At 47.4% G+C, this 20,885-nt stretch overlaps 1 protein-coding gene across 1 annotated transcript in view; it reads right to left on the reverse strand.

Annotated features, from left to right (window-relative positions):
• LOC144127799 (uncharacterized) overlaps positions 1-20,885 on the reverse strand; it is a 482,923-nt gene that overhangs the window by 440,799 nt on the left and 21,239 nt on the right. Inside the window, exon 2 of the mRNA XM_077660716.1 lies at positions 2,018-2,288. Coding sequence (XP_077516842.1) covers positions 2,018-2,288 — 271 coding nt within the window. The remainder of the gene's footprint in view (positions 1-2,017; positions 2,289-20,885) is intronic.

Below are 20,885 nucleotides of genomic sequence, written 5' to 3' on the forward strand. Positions count from 1 at the left end.
GGTGCAGAACATTGCCCCTCGTTTCGTGTGTGGCACACGCGGGGCTCGTTACAGTGCATCGCGTACGAAGGATGCACTCAACTGGGAATTGCTTGACACGCGCCGAAAGAAGTTGCGTCTGAAGCTATTTCATGCTGTTTATTATTCAACTGCTCGGGTTGAACGCGAAAGGTATGTGCAGGAGCCTTTTTATAGATCCAACCGTGTTGACCATGTTTTTAAAGTCCGCGAATTCGGGGCAAAAACTGAATTGTTTAAAATGTCTTTTTTTCCGAAAACCATTAGAGAATGGAACAGACTACCGAGCGATGTTGTGAGTGTGACATCAAATGATGCGTTCTTTCGTTCTTTAATGATGTGATGCGATTGTGATGTGTTCTTTTGAAGTGAGATGTACATGAAGAGCGCTTTATGCTTGTAACTCTGCCTGCGAGCGGAGGTGTCATGTGTGCTTCTTTTTTGTACATTGCCCCCCCCCCCACTGTAATGCCACGGCGCTGTGGGTTCCTTACTAAATAAATAAATAATGTGTTTCTGTTTTTAACAATGGTAATGTTGTTTTTTTTCTGAGCTATCAAAATTTCTAGAAATTTTGACTGCTGCTGCTGTGATGATGATGATGCGTTGTGTAACCAGAACATCATTTCCTCTATTTTCCCTCTAACCACAAACAGAAGAGAACTTTTGTGATCGCCCTTCGACACACCTTGTAGACACGCTTTCCCCTTCCCACCCCTCTTTGTGCAGCACCTTTTGGGCCCCCAAGAACCCCTCAGTTGGAGATAACTCGCAACAATACAGCAGCTAAATATGATAGTTGATAAGGTGTACAATTCTGGAGGACTCAGAGTTGGGCAAGTTGGTTCGATTCCATATTTCAAGAGCACAAAAGACAAATGAAAACGAGGCGCTGCTGTGTTTTTCTTCTCCATTTGTCTGGAGCCTTCTGTCTCCCGTTTTTTACGCTATTGAAATATGAAAGGGTCTTTAACCTGCATACAGCACAGGAACACACAAGGCAGTGTTTATGAGTAAACCAATGAGGTACCTGCAGGACTTACCCAGACCTGTCTTTAAACGAGCTCTCCGCAACACTACGGAGTGTTGAACGTCAAATGAAACTCCAACAGAATTGAAAAGGGAACAGCGAAACAAGAATTTTAAAGCAAAAGCCAGGACACATTAACCTCCATCTCTGCATTTCTTCTCAATGTTTTATATTCTGTTCATCTGATACCGATGGTAAATCCTACTCAGAGGCGCAGTTTCTTCACAATCCAACAAACCATTCACTGTGACCACTGTGAGGGAATGCAGAGTGCTTCAAGCTCGCCCTGAGGAGAGCAAAAAAGGGGCCAAGGAGTATGTGAGCAGCTCATCTAATTCTAAGCTAAAGCGTTTTTCTGCACAGAGCCATGATACTATTAATTACTAACACCTAACCATTTTCTGGTTTCCTGCCACCTCCTGTAACTGGGGCAAGCCTGATGCAACCAGAGTTGCAAGTGCAAACACAAACTAAGAAATAAAGAATGTCTCTTTGGCAATCCTACACGTTGGAACCATTCCAAAGTTGCATGGGGCCTATGAGGGACTCTGTAGTGAAGGGCCCCAAACATACTTACTTTAATTCTTCACTGTGCAAGGACATAATTGCTCCATCATGTCGGGACTGTGACTTCAAGCTCAGTTCCAAAGCCACTGCAGTGGTGCTCGTGTTGCTTACGGCAACGAAAAGCATGTACAGTCCTAGTTAAAAATTTCAACTGTCAGTCTCATCATCAGGCTCAGCTAATTTGTTTCTGAAAAAAATCACAGTTGTAACGAAAGTTGTAACTGCTTCACTAACTCAGGAAAGAAATAACGGCTACGACAGGGAACAAAACAAAGACTGTTCTTCCTGAGTGGTTCTTAGCATATTTTTGCATAAATGGGCTGGAGGAGCTGCCCCACTCCTAATTCTGGGGAGGCACCTAATCAAATGCTACAGTAAACCAAAGCTGGACACAGTGCTCACAGTGCAAGGCTGCTGCAGCCAGGGACCAGACAGGCAGAGCGGCCGCTGTGCGCAGTGGACCCGGGGGAGGCCGAGGCAGGTCGCGCAGAGCCGCAGCCAGGGCCTGGGCTGCAGCTGCTGCCCGCGGCACACTCCACAGGTGGGACCAGTGCAGCAGCAGGTGCACACAGCACACGAGGCAGCAAGTGGTGCCATCCACTGGGTCACACACCAGGCCCAGCCAGCACAGCTCGTGGCCACAGGCACCACTGGAGCGAGCAGGGGCTTCACCCTGCACCAGCCCCTTTCAAAGCTGAAAACTACGAAACACTGAATACTTGGTGGATACGCAGTGTTTCCTTATTGAACCTTACAGGCCCCAAAGGACATTGTGTACGGGGATTACATTATCACCAGGAATTTCAGTAAACAAGAGGCAAAACATATGCATAATTTCAAAAGGCTTAGCAGAATTCTTAACAACCAACAAATCTAAACACGGCCACTAAAGAATAGAGCACATGCAGATGCATACAAAAACAAAAATCCATACAAAAGGGAAGGCAACCATGGTAAAAAAATATATCGTCATGCCCCATTAATACGACCCCCATTTATATGGATGACTCGAATTATGGACAATTTTTCTGGGGACCAAACTTTTTCAATGTATTTATGCCTTGTTAATATGGAAACTCGCTGTCTGGACAATGAACAGGAAGGAAATGGACAGAGCCCACTCGAGCCCACTGCCACACAGTGGCTAAGGCCTCCTTTTCAATTTGGCTGTACCTTTGCTGTTTCATATTTGAACAGCGCAATAAAACAACGGGACACAACGAAGAAAGGACACCACAAGCGCTGACTCGCAACTAGATTTTAATTCACGTCCAAGCATCTTAAATACTAAGAACGCCAAACACAAACAAGAGGGAAAAACCAAAAGAAAAACGATACAAAGCTGCTAATCATGCCCACAAAGGTGACAATCAGCACGAGCGCGAGACTACACATCTTGGCCGGATAAAAACATCATCTCTTTATCAGTTAGTGTGACAGAAGGATCACTAATACAGCTATCAGGTTCCAAGCGGATGTGAAAAGCCTCCAAAATTTCCCGCGTTAGGTTGTCATTATGTTTTCCTAGGATGACGGTGTTAGACAACAGAGGGGTGCAAGTACCTTCTCTCCAGTGGCGGGCAAGGTTACAAGAAGACCCATTACCTCGGGACCTGTGGTGCTCACTAAGACGAGCGTTGATGCAACGTCCTGTCTGGCCAATATAACTCAACCCGCAAGTGCACGGAATCCTGTAGACAACCCCCACATTACAGGGCACAAAAGGGTTCTTATGGTTGGTCTGACAACCCCCAGTCTTTTTCTTCGCGGTTGTTGCCTTAGCCTTCTCTTCCACCTGCCTGCAAACACCTCTAAGTTTTTTAGGCGCTGAAAAGACCACATCAACATCGTATCTCGCCGCAACATTCTTCAAACCATGTCCCACACCATGCGTGTAAGGCACCACCACAAACTTCTTTTTTTCCCTTTTTGGCTTATCCCCGCTCTTGATCCATCTAAGAAGCTTATCGCATTCCCTGGAAATCACATGAGAAGGGTAACCACTAGATTTTAATCAGCCAACTTGACGCAAAATACTTTCATTGATTCTTTCAAGACATGACTTGTTCATGGCAGATTTCAGGCTAGAAAAAACAATGCCATTTTTTACCAGTTTTGTGTGGCTTGATTGGTAATTTAGAAAAGACTTGGTAGAGCGAGGGAAATATTCCCAACACAAATGACGCTCTTCCAACAACAGTCTTAAGTCCAGAAATTGAATTACATCTTGTTTAGGAAGTTCAGTCGTGAAAGTTAGTCCCATCGCGCATTCTCTGAAAACCTTCAGTACATCTACCACGCTACGCGTCAAGTAACCCTTCTTAACAAAAACAATACAATCATCGACATACCGAAAAATCCTCAGAACCAACCCGTCACATCTCCTGTCTATGGATCTGTCTACCCTGGCAAGGAAGATATTGGCTAACACAGGTGCTACTTTAGATCCTATGCACACTCCATCATTCTGCGCAAACGATTTCCCTTTCCATTCAATGACAGTTGAACGGAGGTAAAAAGACAGAATCTCTAAGAAGCTCTCAAGGGACACACCACATCTAGCAATAAAATCAGTTTCATTGTTGTAATCAGCGATGCACATTTTTACACTTTTCATGAGGTCATCATGAGGTAGAGAATAATATAGGTCTTGCACATCAATGCTGAAAGCATCACACCTTCCCGGGTTATTGGATTTTAGGAAGTCAACCAAAGCACCAGAATTAGAGATGTGAAAAGGATCCTCAATTATCAAACACGACAAATGCTTTTGAAGATAGCTAGACACGAAGAACTGCCAAGTGCCGTGCTCAGACACGATAGATCTGAAGGGAACATTGTCCTTATGCGTCTTTGCAGAAAAGAAAACCTGAAGGTGCGATCCTTTTGCGCTCTTCACAGAAGCCGCGAGGCGTTGCAAGTTGTTCTCCTCCAAAAGACGAAGGGCACTTGCCTTGACTTTGTTTGCTGTTTCGCTGGCAAGGACTGGGAAGTAAAGTGAAACAGGGCTTGTGGCAGGAACAGCGCAGCACGAGACAAGGAAGGGACACCAGCCTCCTCAAGTTGCATTTGTATAAAGACTGCTCCCAAGCTGAAGGAGCTTGTATTGCTTACTTTGCCGTGTCTTTCACTGTACCAATGTACATGTGAGACCATGTCCACGCGGCGTTCTTGTATAGACTGGGGCTGCGGCCTCTGATGCATGCGGGAGAAGAGAGTGCCCAAGGTGACTGACCATGCCTAAGAGTCGCCGCACACCAGCTACATCTGTGGGCGGATGACTTGTGCCCACATGTTAACTCCGAGGAAAGAAACTTTGTTCTGACAAAAACAGCCCTTTTCTTTATTCAATTCTTTTCTTTATTCCCCAATTGACTGTCTGCCGCGCTTGCGCAATGTATCGCCATGTCATATATATCTACAGGCTCTCTTCCGCAATAAACTGTTGCAAGTTAGCGCTCGTGTGTGTTCTTTCATGTCTTTGTCTGATGTTGCGCTATTTTATACGTTATGCACTACCAACAAGCCCAAACCGCCATCTTACTGGTCTTTATTCAAGGCAAATCCAGCCTGAAAAAACCTTGTGAGGACTTTTTTTTCTTTTTCTTTAATATGCATATAATGTAAAAACAAAATTCTAAGGACGATTATAATATTCCCTAATGCGAAATTTGAGCACAGCTCTGTAGGCATTTTGATTTTGCGATATATTGCAGTAAAGAATTTGAGAGATACATGTATGCATGCGCAAATAAACACTCTATTTTCAATTACGTACAAGCGCGAAAAACATGGACAAGGAAGGACTTGGACAACATGGGCACGCGTGTTGCCCAAGTCTTTTCTTAACCATGTTTTTTGCGCTTACACGTGATTGCAATACACCAACTAGACCAAAGGTCGTGCTCTTTATTTTCCATGGACACTCTTTCTTCAAGTAACACTCCTCTCCCAGTCTCTGATTGCCATGAAGGAGGCTTTGTAGTCGGAGAAATTGATAGAGATGTGTTCAGCCTGCTGCACCAAAACCTGGTTTATAAACGCACAGCTTATATTAGGAAGACAATGCTGTGGGTGGTACGGCCGTTGCGTACAATCTATTGCATGCAGCCCAGTTTACAGCACTGCCTGCCAATGAAGTGGAGCCTGGTGCGACTGTCAGGAGACAGAGCGCGGGTGTGTGTGCCGCCGCAGACAAACCTCCCCTCTCCTAGTCACCCTACTTCTGCACACGCAGTGGTGATGGACAATAGCCCGTGCGGCACAAACCACTCTGGAACCATTTATGAGCGAGCGGCAGTACTTTTGTTTGCTCGGTACAACCGGTCCAGAGGAGCGCGCTCACACTCCTCTCACACTCATACCTCGGCAACATGAAAGTTGGCTCAATCACACTCACACTCACGGCCTCTCGCATTCACATCCACTCACTCACACTCACAGCCACTCGTTCGCACTCAAAACCACTCATTCACGCTTGTGTCTACTCACTCACATTCATTCACTGTTTTCTTGTTTACTGACAACGGAGGGTATGAGAGATTTACTGCCACAGCCGACTGCGCTCGTTGCGCCCCTGGCATAGCCTGGGTCACACAGATGTGGTGATGAGCCGTCCAGCGCTATGTCGAGCTCTTTGAACAATTTTCACACTTTTTTTGCTCGAAGGAAGTGGTCGCTTATCATGTATATTCCATGTTCTGAACCAATGCAACGCACATGCACTTCCGTACTTGCTGCTGAGGCGACGAGTGCCTGCTTAGCATCAGCAAAGATGCTTAGACACGTTTCTGAACAGTATCCATATGCGTGTGTGGAGTTCTCCATTAGGTCTCAGAAGAACCAGTGCAAAAAAGAACAACGGACAAGAAACAAGGAGGACGACACAGACAGAAGCGTTGATCAGAAGCGCTGATCAGAAAACAGATGCGCTGAAGCTTTGCTGAAATTCCTCCATTAGGGGGAGCCAAGTTCAGGCACAGCTCCCCCCTCCCCCGCCGTCCTCTCACCTAGGCCCCTACGTTCAAAATGAAGTTCGAAGATTAGGAATGACTATAAAAGAATTAATTCAATGTGATGGAATGGCAAATTACACAAACTATTATTAAGCAGTAGTTTTTACTTTCATGTGTAACACTGGCGGGGGAGGGGGGAGGGCAATAGATGGCACAGAGAGGGTAGGCAGATGGTTTCTTGACACTCACAGATTAAACAAGGGAGGGGAAAGCCTCTCGGTGCTTGCCAATGTTTCAACAAGAAGACTTATCTTCGCCCAGACGAAGACAATTCCTCTTGTTGAAATATTGGCAAGCACCCTAAGGATTTCCCCTCCCTTGTTTAATCTGTGAGCATCGGCATAGGAACCATGCTGATCAGAAGTCAGAACCATACCTTGCATGCATGCAGCGGAAGCTTGTATGCAGTTGTTAACTTGCCAGGGCAGCCCGCAGCAGCCCACATTCCCAGCGGTGTAGTTCAACGTATGTGATGCTGATGGCAGCCTTTTAAAAACGGCTTTTTGGCCTCCTGGAAGACTGTGGGAGACCCTAATCCTTAGCTCTTTCCTGTTATACGAGAACAGTTCAGTGTCCAACATGCCGGTACCCTTCAACCTGTTTAAGAAAAGCTCCTTGCCCCCCACCCACCCCAAACCCCTGTCTCCTGCTCTCTTCTCGTCACATTTTTTGGCTGTGATGTCCACGGACTGATTTTCATTCGCTGCCATCTCGGTATTATTGGCAGTTTGAACAGCAGCACTCGCTTGCACAATACTAAAGCAAAATGAAAACTGTCGCCCCTAGCTTGTTTCTTATTAGCTTTCAATAGCTTGCACTGGTTTTCTTTTGTAGTATTTTCTCAAGCGAAAAGGTGACAATACTCATGAGTCATACTTTAGATCACTTTCCCGAGTATATGAGAATAAAGTTCTAACTGTATGTCCAACCAATCAAAAAGGGTGTGGCAAATGTGGCTGTCAGCTCACATTCACTACTGAAAATCGCTGCAACGTCACATCACTATCGCCATGAAACAATCACTTCTGGAGCAGATTAAAACATTACACACTACCACTTTGGTTCTCTCCTTGGCTTCAAGGCATCAGCATGTCTTATGCTACATATGCAAACAATAAAAACCACATGCTTGATTTGTGATGCAGGGTTTCTTCAACTATATGATAGAAACAAGAACCTCTGGCATTACCGATGTTGTTCGCAGGGGCGAAGCGCGAAAAGCTGTGTGCTGTGCGATATCAGTGCACGAATTATTCTGGAGCCCTCCACTATAGTGCCTCTTTCTTGCTTTCTTCTTTCGCTCCCTCCTTTGTCCCTTCCCTCACAGTTCATGCGTCCATTGAAATATGTGAGGCAGTTACTGTGCCATTTCCTTTTCTCAAAACTCAATTTCATTTTTTTTGCGTCGTTTCCGGGCTTGAGCCAACCTTGTGCAGCTCAAGAGCCTGGCCAAGTAGGTCAGGCTCTTCGAGTGGTTCTGGCCCAATAAAAAAATTAAGGCCAGAGCAGAGAAAAAAACGTAAGCGTCCAATGCAGTCCAATGCAGTATTCGAGATCCCATCTTATGCTAGTTATTGCCGAGAAGCGGACAGTTGTCGTTTCAGCAGCAAATATTGGGACTCTGCGTATATGAGCTTGAGTTGTGTAGAAGGCATGACAAGAGGGATCTACTTTTCTAGCAGTGGCAATTAGAAATTCAAAGTATCTGACACAACTAGTAGCGGCTCATTGCACCTGCAAGGGGCCTGCGCCCATGCCAACGGTGAATTAGTAAGATGAACAGCTACGAAAGATTGCGCCCCTGCGCCAGCAGAGTCCTCTGTTTCTACTGTCCAAAGACATCGGGATGATAGTTCACACTGCCTCGAGTGCCCTGGCAGTGAATATTTTCTTCCCTTCACTGTCAACACTACGAAAATAGCTAAGCAGATACCGTCATCGCGAAAGGCATGCTACAAACTGCTGTTGCGTCCACCCGCCACTCACATCCACTTTCCACTCACGTCCCTCACTCCCACTCTCATCAACTCAAATCCACTCATAACTAATGTCCACTCACCACTCTTTCTACTGACACTCACTCACACTCATCTCCACTCACGCTGACAGGCACTCACACTCATGACCCCCCATAGTCACATCCACTCACTCACACTCACACTGACAGCCACTCACCCACACTCACACTCCTGACCACACACACTCACATCCACTCACTCACAGACGTGAGTGTGAGTGAGGCGATATGAGTGCACTCATGAGTGAGTGTGCCGACCTATGCTCACACACGGTTACACTGACGGCAACACGGCTCAACCCTTGCATGGGCGCATAAAAGCTGCACTCTAAAATACTCAAGACTATTTTGGACCCATAGCCAGAGGGCTAGTGTTTGGTCCAATACAAACTATGGTACAAGGGTAAGTAGAAAAAACAGCAACAGTTCATAAAAGACTATAGATAATAGAAACAAAAGAGTAGCAATTCACACAAGTTTTCTAATGGCCAACCAGGAATGTCTTAAATGAGGGTACAAAATTATTTTTAGCTGATTAGGAAATTCTATTCCAGATCTGGGCACCATTAAATTCAATTAGACTTTACCCATAATTGTTATGGCACGGCGAGAGGTTAAAATTGTGATGGGTTGCAGCTCTCGTGGTTCTGGTGGGAAGTGGTTGGAAGTCTGAAGAGGTCTAAAGAAAATGGGTCATTAAACACTAGAATACTGAGTAATATTGCTGCAGCTTTTAGTCTGTATACACCATGCACAAAACGATGGCTGCGCAGCCTGTTAGAAAGCCCGCGAAGCGTGAGCGGGCCATCTGCCGCTTTCCCTGTCCGTTTCAGCCCACTTTCGCGGTGCACTTGTGTTTTGATAGCTTACATCATGTGCAGTATTGCTTAGTTGCGAATCTATTTTCATGTAAGTTTTGAGTGAGTTAAAGGAATGTACTTCTATGTAGCTGGCTGCTCGAAAACTTTTAAAACTCTGCAGGAACACGCCCTTCTGTCCTCTCCGCGCCTTCGCTCAACAGCGGTAGATCGTGGCTGTTCAACAATAAACATAAAAGTTTGCGTCATATTCAATTTGCACGCGACAGCGTTTATTTCCTTTCTTGTATTTCTGTCTCCCCCCCACATTCAGTTATTTTTTTCACGCGTAGTCGCCTCATAATGGCTTGAAAGGTGCAAAACAGGCGCGCTGCTTGCAAATGCCATAGGTCACCCACCTTTTGATGTAAGTGCACTTTTAAAGAAAAAAAAAAGGAAAGAAACAGCCAAGTTGTGAGTGGCTCACTGCTTCTGTATGCTTCTAACAATGAGTTGGCTATATCGAGAAGCAGATGACGGCTGAAAAGAATGCACCACACAAGACCGCGTACCCACGCCTATTGTGGCACTGACTGTCGCTCAACATTTAAGTTACACCCAAGTGCAGTCTATCGATTTAAATATATCGATGAAAGATCTCTTCACTATGCATATGTTGATAATCTGCCAGGTCGGCCGCGCTATTTATAGCAATTCGGCCACTCGTGATCAAGCGGCTTTGTTAATGCACTCGCATTTGTGAGCGCTGTACTCTTGCGATGTTACAGATTGTGAGCACTTTGTCGTATGTCGTATGCCCCACAAGTGTTTTATGCACCATACTTAGTATCACGAATTTTACACTGCTTCGTCTGCTTTGTTACTGCTTGGTAATGTTGCTGGACTCGATTCATTATGTTTGTCCATGGGATGAATTAGATCGGACCGAACTGGACGAGGTTTTCCAGGTGTACACTAGGTATTGCACCTAGAAAGCCACCCTAATTCATGTGAAGCGAATGTACCCACCCTTTAAATGCAAACATTAAAAAAAGAAATGGTTTGCTCTTCTCAGTAGGGCACTGTCTCAGCGATTGCCTTTATGGTATAATCTCAATCACTTTCCCTGAGAAGAGCATCCATTTGCTCCACGCTTAAAACGATGAGAGCACTTCAGATATGTGCACGGCATACCAATGGAATAGAATTCTTTCGTAAGAAGGTCCATTCCTGTGCTTTCTTATCAGGCTGATCGTACTATTCACCAGCGACAATTAGATTACTCTGTTGTAAATAATATGAATATTAAGTTTTTTCACGTTAAAGGAGTATAAACATCTAACTTTTGGGTGCGTGTTTTCTTGTTTGTAATGATGCGCAAGGCATTATTATGCAAAGATTACCACATGTTATTCTCCTACGACCGCTAAATAATTTATAATCGAATTTATTTCTCGTGCTGTTTCAGTTTCAACAGCCGAACGAGGAGTGTGACGTCAAAGAGAGGTTATAGGGCATGTGAGGCATGAAAAACTGCAATATAATCGATGCTTCTACATTCATTGCCATTCCGGCTCTTGAGGAAGGCTCGCTTCAGCACTGCAGTGAATTGAAACGATAAAGCAGCGATTATATCTCAGTTTTTTCATGCCTCACATGACCTAAAACCTCTATTTTTACCTTGTCAATGTCATTAAAAGAGTAATACATGAAGATGGAAATTCTACACCAAGATGTGATGCACGTTTGCTCAATTTTCGCCACGTCCCCTTCATACATCTTGTGAAGGACGTGTGTGTTTTCAGTCCTTCTCGCTAAAATTTTTCCCTGAGAAGTCCAAACAACTTGTGAGCTTTACCTAACAATATCTTCTTTTCAACACAGAGGTACTCATTTATCATCATCATTCATCATTTATTAACCCTTAAGGGTCCCGTAGGGACATTACATAAGGGGGGGGTACAAAGTGTCCGACGGTCATACATATGAAAAGGAAAACAAAATAGAGAAAAATAGGCAAAGCAATAGAGAAACAAATTAATATAGTCAATCAAAGAAAATGTGAAGAAGCATACAGAAATACACACTACAGTAATACAACGTGTCCAATAAAGTGTTTGACCGTTTTGCAGTGCATCATAGCTGACAAAGGGTATAAGAAAGTTTTATTATTCTTTGAAATGATCAACGAGTAGCTGCCTAAAGTTGGAAGGATTAGTCTCAACAACAATGTTTTCGGGTAGGTTATTCCAGAATTCGATCACACAAGGAAGAAACGATTTGTTGAATGCATTCGTGGAGCCGTGCAAGCGTTGTATGCTAGAGGAATTAAATAAGCGGCGAGATGATAGTACCGGAGTGCGCAGGAGGTTTTCCCGAAGTGCTGGAAAGTTAAAGTACAGTTTGTGGAAGAGGCACAGAATTGAAATTTTTCGGCGAAGCGCTAAAGATTTCAGACCGAGAGATGATTTCATGACAGTAACACTGAGCCGAGGTTTGTACTGCGAGGTGATGAAACGTGCTGCCCTGTTTTGGATGGCTTCTAGTGAGTCCACCAGGTAGGCCTGGTGAGGGTTCCATATTGTTGAGTCGTATTCAAGTTTGCAGCGAATATATGTTACATATGCTAGTTCTCTGATGGCTGGAGAAGACAGCGCAAGTGATCTGATGAATCCAAGTGTCCTGGAAGCACTAGCACATAATTTCGTTATGTGATCTGCCCATGTTAGACTGGTCGTTATCTCAATGCCGAGGTACCTGTATGAATTAGTTTTGAGACAAGTCTATGGAGTTCAAGGTGTATGGAAAATAGAGACTGGAGCGTTTGCATAAAATGTGCATGAATTTGCATTTTGAAACATTGAGCTGCATTAGCCAGTCGGAGCACCACTTTTGGATTCTGCTGAGATCTTCCTGTAATATTGTCTGATCACTGCTGTTGCTGATGTGGCTATAGATGACACAATCGTCAGCGAGAAGAAGGACGGTTGATGAGATACCAGAAGGTAGGTCGTTGATAAATATTAAAAACAGTAACGGAGCAAGCACCGATCCCTGGGGGACCCCGGAGATTACTCTAGTAGTTTTGGATGTATGACCGACGATGACTGTGAACTGTTGGCGGTTAGTTAAGAAGCAGTGCATCCAGGATAAAGTAAGACGGTAGAGTGACAGACAGGAGAGTTTGGACATCAGATGTTGGTGGGGGATGCAATCGAAGGCTTTGGCAAAATCTAAGTAGATGATATTGGTCTGAAAAGAGGAATCTAAATTTAAATGAAGATCAGTAGTTAGCTCGCAGAGCTGTGTTTCGCACGAAAAGCCTGCCCTGAAGCCATGCTGATTGGGAAAGAAAAAGAAATTCTGATCGAGGTGAGATGCAATATGTGAGTATAGTATATGCTCGAAGAGTTTACACGAGATACATGTCAATGAAATCGGTCGGTAATTCGAGGGGTCGGTGCGATCTCCAGCTTTGAAAATTGGCACAACTCTGCTTATTTTCCAGTCCTCCGGAAGTTGGCGAGTTTCGAGAGATTGAGCGAAAATCAGTTGTAGGATTTGGCTTGTAACGTATTTTGTTCCTTTGAGGATCTTGGCGTGGATGTTTTCTGGTCCAGGAGAAGTTGATGGTTTCAGATTGTCAATGAGATTTGAGATTCCCTCCGATGTGATGACACTAGGTGGCATAGGTGCATAATTAAGGTTAGGCAGGGCAAATTTGTTGCTTTCTGGGGGCTCATGGGTGAAAACGGAGGTGAAATACGTGTTCATTACGTCAAAGCGCTCGAGATTTGTAACATCGGAGCCATCACGCGCCTTCAAAGAAATATTGTAGGAACGGTTTTTAGTAGGCATGAGTAGGTTCCAAAATTTTTTCGGGTTCTCCCGTATTATGCGCATGAAATCATGACAGTAAAATTTTCTTTTCGAAGACCGTAATAGCTGTGTGTATTCGCATAGGCAATCGATGTATTTCTGCCACCTCACAGCGCATCCTGATTTCTTGGCAATGCGGAAAAAGCGTTTCTTCTTTCGAGACAATTTCCTCAGTGCATCTGAGTACCCCAGTTTACCTGCGTCCCCTCGGATATAGATAAGTGGGACATAAGCGTCTACAAGAGATAAAAGTTTTTCTTTAAAAGGACACCAGTTTTCATTCACCTATTTTGTGTCTGGAAATTCCAAAAGTGTAAAGGAAATCTTCAAGATGGGCGTTAATGCTAGCGAAGTCTGCCTTTGAATAATCTCGGATCTATTTAATAGACGGCTGGAACATAGGAGTTTCAATGGAAAGGTTGAAAGATATGAGGCAGTGATCACTTAATCCACTAGTACACGAAAGCGATTCGATCAAATCAGAGTTAGAAACGAGGACTAGGTCGAGAATGTTTAAACCTCGCGTTGGGACACACATTGCTTGAGAAAGGTTGAAGGTAAGGACTAGTTCTAAAAAGTTTGGATTGCCGAGATGACGCAGTCAGGTTTTCCCAATCAATGTCAGGAAAATTGAAGTCGCCACAGACTGTAAGATTGGCGTGAGGGAATCGAGACTGCAAGTCCTCGAGAACGGAGTGAAGATCATTAACAAACGAGGGATCGGTATCAGGGGCTCTGTAGCATGCAACTAGCACGTTGTGTGACGATTCGTGCACATGCACCGGTGCCACGGCGAGCCGGTCAGTGACTTTTCCTGGAGACGGTTGGCCGCGCCGTCCTGGCGTCGGGTCGCAGCGGAGAGACATGACCATATTTGGTTGTGGCGGAGAAACATGACCATATATGGTAACCGTCGACGGCCCTGTCGAACGACGCTTGAGTGTCCCCATCATTATGCACCCCTCGAGAGCCACGGGGGAGTGGACAAAGGCGCGGCCACGGCTGAAGAAAGAAGCAAAGGCTTTAAAAGCGGAAGCCGACGGGAGGAAGGGGGAGAGCGATCGGGGCGAGTGGACGAGAGGGCCGGAGACGGAGCGAGGCAGAAGACTGGGGCTGCGCATTGACCTGAGCCCGGGGTCTAGCCGTCGCTAACATTTGACCTTCGCCAATGCGCCTCCACGCCTGGCAGCTCATCCAACGACCAGCCGAGAACGAGGGCAGCACAGTCACGAGGAACTCCCAGCCCGGCCGCTGCAGACAACCAGCCATTCATCGAGCCCGTGCCACACCACGCTGACTCAGCCCCGGCGACGATGAGTCCAGCTTCTGTCCCGTGAGCGGCATCGAGCCAGATGCTTTAATTAAATCACTTCAAAATCATTTTGGAGTCTGTGCATCAATCTCCTCATGCCCAGTGTGGACCCAGGGCCATTTTAAGAAACTGGTTCATCACATTGGTGTCAGAAGTGGGGTCCACACTTAAATCATTGGGCAAAAGCTGGACTGCACCCCCGGCGAGAGGAGCTTGAGGCACTGACTATATTTGGTCTAATATGGAAGAAGCCCACTCGAGTGCACAGCCCTTTGGGGCAAGCGTACTTGCATTAGCAAACATGGTGGAGAGATTCACTGGCGACGGTCAGGGGCCGTCTATTGTTGAATTTTTTGACATGTTGGAGCAGGTGTGCAAAATGGCGGGTTAACGGATGCACAACAGCTGGGAATGGCGAAATGTCGCATGTCAGGGGCAGCACATGATTTTGCCTGGAGAGATGAGGGAGTCAGGAAGGCGGGCCCGTTGGCCGAATTTAAAAAGCTAGCGTTTAAATATTTTGACAGGGAACCTTCTAGCGTAAAGCTCAGGCGGTTCCTCGAAGCTCGGCAGAAGCCGGGGGAAGACGCACGTGCGTTTGCCTCCTGCCTTCGCTTCCTTGGGAACGAAACCCTAGCGCGAGAACCGGGGCCTGATAGTTCGAAGCAAAAGCACGCCAGAGAGCTGCTTCTGGAGCAGATGACGTCCCAGTTCATCACTGGCTTGAGGGATCCGATGCGCAGGTTTGTTCTGTCTAAGGCGCCGTCTACTTTTGAAGGAGCGGTAGAGGCAGCTGTAGACGAGGAGCGTAATGGGTTGCTTGTCTCCAGTGAGGAGAAGGTGCGGCTTGTAACAGAGCCAAAAAGTGCAAGCGCCGACGCGAATGTTACTCAGTTGACCGATAGGCTAGACCGGCTGGAGGCGCTCCTCGCGGAAGGCCTACAGTTAAATAACAGGGGCAATTTCCAGAACCGTGAAAGGAGGCAGGTTCGCTGTTATGCTTGCAGAGGGTACGGACACGTTGCCAGATACTGTCCCGAGCTAAACCGCGAATCTGGTACGCCAAATGGGCAGCAGCGCACGCCGACCAACACGGGGATGGAACAAAGATATATTGTGCCAAAAAACGCGTAGAGTCCCCCGCAGCCGAGCCGGTTGGGGGGGAGAGCAGTAATAGCTGTGCTATTGTAAGCGTTTTTGGAGAATCCTGCCCGATTGCCAAATTCGTGGTAAACGGGGTCACTTGCAATCTGTTGGTTGACACTGGCTCCCGGATAACGCTCCTTAAGCAAAAGTTTTTTGATCTGCTGACAGGGAAGGGAGACAGGCAGGTGCATGAGGCCCGAGAATCTCCGAAAGTAAGATTCGTGGGCATCACAGGAGCTAACCTCGGCACGGGAGGACTGTACCTTTTGCGCTTCACAATCGGGAACAAAAGTTTTGACCATCCCAGCTACATTTGTTCCGATGCTGTGTCGTTGCCGGATGGTATATCGGGCCTCGTAGGTCAGGACCTGTCACGGCAGCATGGCATCGATCTCATATTAAGCCAGAACTGCCTTTCCTGTCGCGGGGCTTTGGTCCCATTAGCAAATCGAGAGGCCGAGTACGTTGCACGAGTGGACTATGGGGAACAGAGCGCGAAACAGGGCTCGCTAACACACGCGGGCGTTAGTGTTAGGACAACGACAGAAACAGTGGTGCCGCCTCGGTCAGAGATAATCTGTGCGGGAGCGATGTCAGCTCAGATTGATGAGGGACACATAGGAGTCGTTGAACCTATAGAGGGGCTCGCAATAGGACTGAGTGTGGCGGGCTGTTTGGTCACGGTTGACTCAAAGAAAAGGGTTCCCGTCCGCTTATGTAACTACTCGCAACAAGAGCTTCACCTGCTGAAAAACAAAAACATAGCTACATTCTCCACGGCTGAGGTAGATGAGCAGGGTACCCCGATTTGCACTACGGGCCTCGTCAATGAAAGGAAAGGAAAAGAAGGGAACCTGCAGTTTGACCTCTCGCACATCGACTGCAAAGAGCGAGGAAGAGTTGAGGGTCTCCTACAGCGCTACTCGGATGTGTTCGCTGCATCGAAGCTAGACCTGGGAAAGTGCGGAGTGATTAAACATTGCATTACGACTGGCGACTCGCCACTAGTGTACTAACGGGCCTATAGAATTCCCTACTCGCAAAGAGAGGAAATGGATAGGCAGGTCCAAGAGCTAATCGACAAAGGCATTGTTGAGCATTCCAAGTCGCCGTGGGGGGCACCGGCACTTCTAGTTGAGAAACCTGATGATTCATTTCGACTGGTAATAGACTACCGGCGATTGAATTCCATTACAAGGATAGATCCCTACCCGCTGCCATAGGTGCAGGAAACCCTCGCGCAGCTTGGGTCAGCCAAGTATTTTACAGTTGTCGACCTCGCATCGGGGTTCTGGCAGATCGAAATGGATCCAAACGATGTCGACAAAACCGCATTTAACACCCCGTCTGGCCACTTTCAGTGGAGACGCATGCCGATGGGACTTGTTAACAGCCCTGCAGTCTGGCAGAGAACTGCGGACGTAATCTTGGCCGGTTTGCTGGGAAAGAGGTGCTTCATCTACATGGACGATATAATAATTTACAGCAGCACCTTTGCCGAACACTTGGAGGCCATTGAGGAAGTGCTGGTCAGATTGCGAGCTGCTGGCTTAAAATTGAAACCTTCAAAGAGCCAAGTTCTACAGCGGCAGGTCAAATACCTTGGACATATCGTTTCCGCAGACGGCGTAGAACCTGAAGCGGGAAAGTTAAGTAGCGTCCGCGACTTCCCTAGACCAACTGGAGTTCGAGGCGTTCGCGAGTTTCTTGGCTTAGTCGGATACTACCGAACGCATGTGAGAGATTTCGCCCGAATCGCAAAGCCACTGACTGCACTAACAGCAAAAAACATAGAGTTCGTATGGTCGGGGGAGGCAGAGGTGGCGTTCGAAGAACTAAAGGAAAAATTAATAACCGCTTCCTTGCTAGGATATCCAAACTTCAGCCAGCCTTTCATTGTAGCGACTGACGCCTCGAAGTTTGCAGCGGGTGCAGTGCTGTCTCAAAATTTTGACGGCAAGGAGCACCCTATCGCGTTCGCGAGCCGGCAATTCAGTCCAGTCGAGCAGCGGTACAGTGCCACTGAGCGGGAGTGTCTTGCAGTGGTTTGGGCCGTGCGGCACTTTCGGTACTACCTCTATGGCCACAGATTCAGGCTAGTGACCGACTGCCAACCCCTTAAGTGGCTTCTAAAGGTGAAGGATCCGAGCTCGCGCCTCGCGCGCTGGAATCTGCAACTTCAGGAATACGATTTCGAGATAGAACACAAGCCAGGCAAGGTGCACACTAACGCGGACGCATTAAGTCGAGCTAACCTGGTACGCACCGTGAATGAGTTTTGTCCGGCCACAGATACAAACGATCTCCGCACCGAGCAGCGAAAGGACAAAGGGCTAGAGAAAACATTTCATGCGATTTCTGGGGGGATCGCCCTGGATCCCGACAATTGTTACTTTGTTGACAACGAAGGAACCCTACGAAAGCGCACCCGGCCTACGCGGTCAGGAAGGAAGGCTAGCCAGGTGTGGGAAAGAGTGGTGGTACCAAAGTCAATGGTGCCGCACGTCTTGAGGGTTTTTCACGATGCCCCATACGCGGGCCTTTTTGGAGTAATGAAGACGCAAAGGAGGTTGGAGCGCTACTACTATTGGCAGGGCATGCGTTCAGATGTTAAAGAGTACTGCGCTAACTGCCGTTCTTCCCTGGAAAGAAAAACTCCGAAAAACCGCAGGCCGGCCCCCCTTCAGGAATTCGAGAAAGTCTCGACGCCTTTTGAGAGGGTTGGCATGGATATCCTAGGCCCACTTCCGACTACGACAACAGGAAACAAATATGTACTGGTGTGCGTTGACCACCTAACGAAGTATGCTGAGAAAACAGCGCTGCCCGACCAAAAAGCAGAAACTGTGGCACGTGCCTTTGTAAAAACAGTGGTTCTGCGGCACGTGGTTCTGCGGCACGCCGTTCCGCGGCAGTTGTTAACGGATCAAGGGTCAAACTATGTGTCGAGGTTGATGAAAGATGTGTATAACCTTCTGGGAATTGACAAAAGACAGACCACCCCTTATCACCCGGCTTGTAACGGTGCTGTGGAGAGGCTTAATCAAACAGCAAGCAAACTGTTATCCCATTATGTTTCGCGAGACCAACAGGGTTGGGACCTCTGGATACCGTTTGCTGGTTTTTCTTACAACACGGCGGTGCACGAGGGCTCCGGTGACTCCCCTTTCTACCTCTTGTACGGTCGCGACCCAGACACACCGAATGCGGTGGTTGACGGACAGAGACGGGTGCCATACGGGTCACTAGATGATTATCGAGCCGAACTGACGTCTCGATTGCAAGTGGCCCATGACGTAACAGCCGAAGCAGTACGGGAAGCAGCCGACAAAAGAAAAAGGCGGTTCGACACTAGGGCTAGGGCGGTTCCTTTCAGGGTGGGAGACCGCGTATACCTTGAGTGTGTGCAGTTAACGCCCAAATGGAAAGGACCTTACCGCATAGTAGAGCAGCTATCGCCGGTTAATTTTCGGATTCGGGAGATCGCAGGGGCCTCAACCGCTGTGGTCCATGCTAACCGGTTAAAGCAAGCACCAACATGCTCGCCTCTTTCTGAAACGGCTGCCTCAAGGGAACAGGAGGGGGAGGATAACCTTCGCACGGAGCCCGCCATTGTAAATAACCCTGCATTGCAGAAAAGCGGTCAGAGCGGCCGGCACAAAAATTTCAGTCCATGTGATGAACTGGAACACTTCATGCAGTCGCAGCTCGGAGGCGCCCTTCTCGAGGAGGAGGCATTCCAATCTGGCAGACGTATTCCAGCCGCTAGGTACTACCTCCGTAACCAAGTAGTGGACAGGGAGGTACCTCACTAAGACTACATTTCCTTGTTTTGTACATTACAAGTGCGCTTCGTTTAGTTTCATTTTTTGTTCGTTCTCTTGTTTGAGATGTTGTACATACTGTTAATTATGGTCTTATATTGTGCACTCGAGTGGTATCTACGGTGAAGAATTGTTCTGAAACTCCGCTCTGGCTCGGTGCTCGCGGGGAAGAAAGGAGTGACTTGTGCGGGATACTGGCCCGAACAGCGCGGCGTGTGTGTGTGCGTGTGTGTGTGTATGACGAATTCCTAATGTTCAATGAACATTCCTTTTAAGAAGGAGCGGATGTGACGATTCGTGCACATGCACCGGTGCCACGGCGAGCCGGTCAGTGACTTTTCCTGGAGACGGTTGGCCGCGCCGTCCTGGCGTCGGGTCGCAGCGGAGAGACGTGACCATATTTGGTTGTGGCGGAGAAACATGACCATATATGGTAACCGTCGACGGCCCTGTCGAACGACGCTTGAGTGTCCCCATCATTATGCACCCCTCGAGAGCCACGGGGGAGTGGACAAAGGCGCGGCCACGGCTGAAGAAAGAAGCAAAGGCTTTAAAAGCGGAAGCCGACGGGAGGAAGGGGGAGAGCGATCGGGGCGAGTGGACGAGAGGGCCAGAGACGGAGCGAGGCAGAAGACTGGGGCTGCGCATTGACCTGAGCCCGGGGTCTAGCCGTCGCTAACGTTCGACCTTCGCCAACGCGCCTCCACGCCTGGCAGCTCATCCAACGACCAGCCGAGAACGAGGGCAGCACAGTCACGAGGAACTCCCAGCCCGGCCACTGCAGACAAACAGCCATTCATCGAGCCCGTGCCACACCACGCTAACTCAGCCCCGGCGACGACGAGCCCAGCTTCTGTCCCGTGAGCGGCATCGAGCCAGATGCTTTAATTAAATCACTTCAAAATCATTTTGGAGTCTGTGCATCAATCTCCTCATGCCCAGTGTGGACCCAGGGCCATTTTAAGAAACTGGTTCATCACAGTTGGTACAAGAGGGAAAAGAGAATTTAATGCACAAAATTTCACAATGACTGGTAATACTAACTAGGCAGAAGAAAAGCTTGATTTCACCAGAGCAAGGATTCCGCCTCCCCTGCGGTCTACTCTGTCTTGCCGGTACACATGAAATGACTGATTGTCGTGAAGTAGTTCTAAATACTGAATATCGGGTGTAAGCCAAGATTCAGTGAATAATGCGATGTCTGTGCTGTGGTGGTCAAGAAGGGCTTCAACCGTTTCTTTTTTAGGCATGTAACTTCGAATATTTGTTAGCAAAAGCGA

Source organism: Amblyomma americanum, chromosome 4 (genome assembly GCF_052857255.1).
Source record: "Amblyomma americanum isolate KBUSLIRL-KWMA chromosome 4, ASM5285725v1, whole genome shotgun sequence".
NCBI classification, from domain to species: Eukaryota; Metazoa; Arthropoda; class Arachnida; order Ixodida; family Ixodidae; genus Amblyomma; species Amblyomma americanum.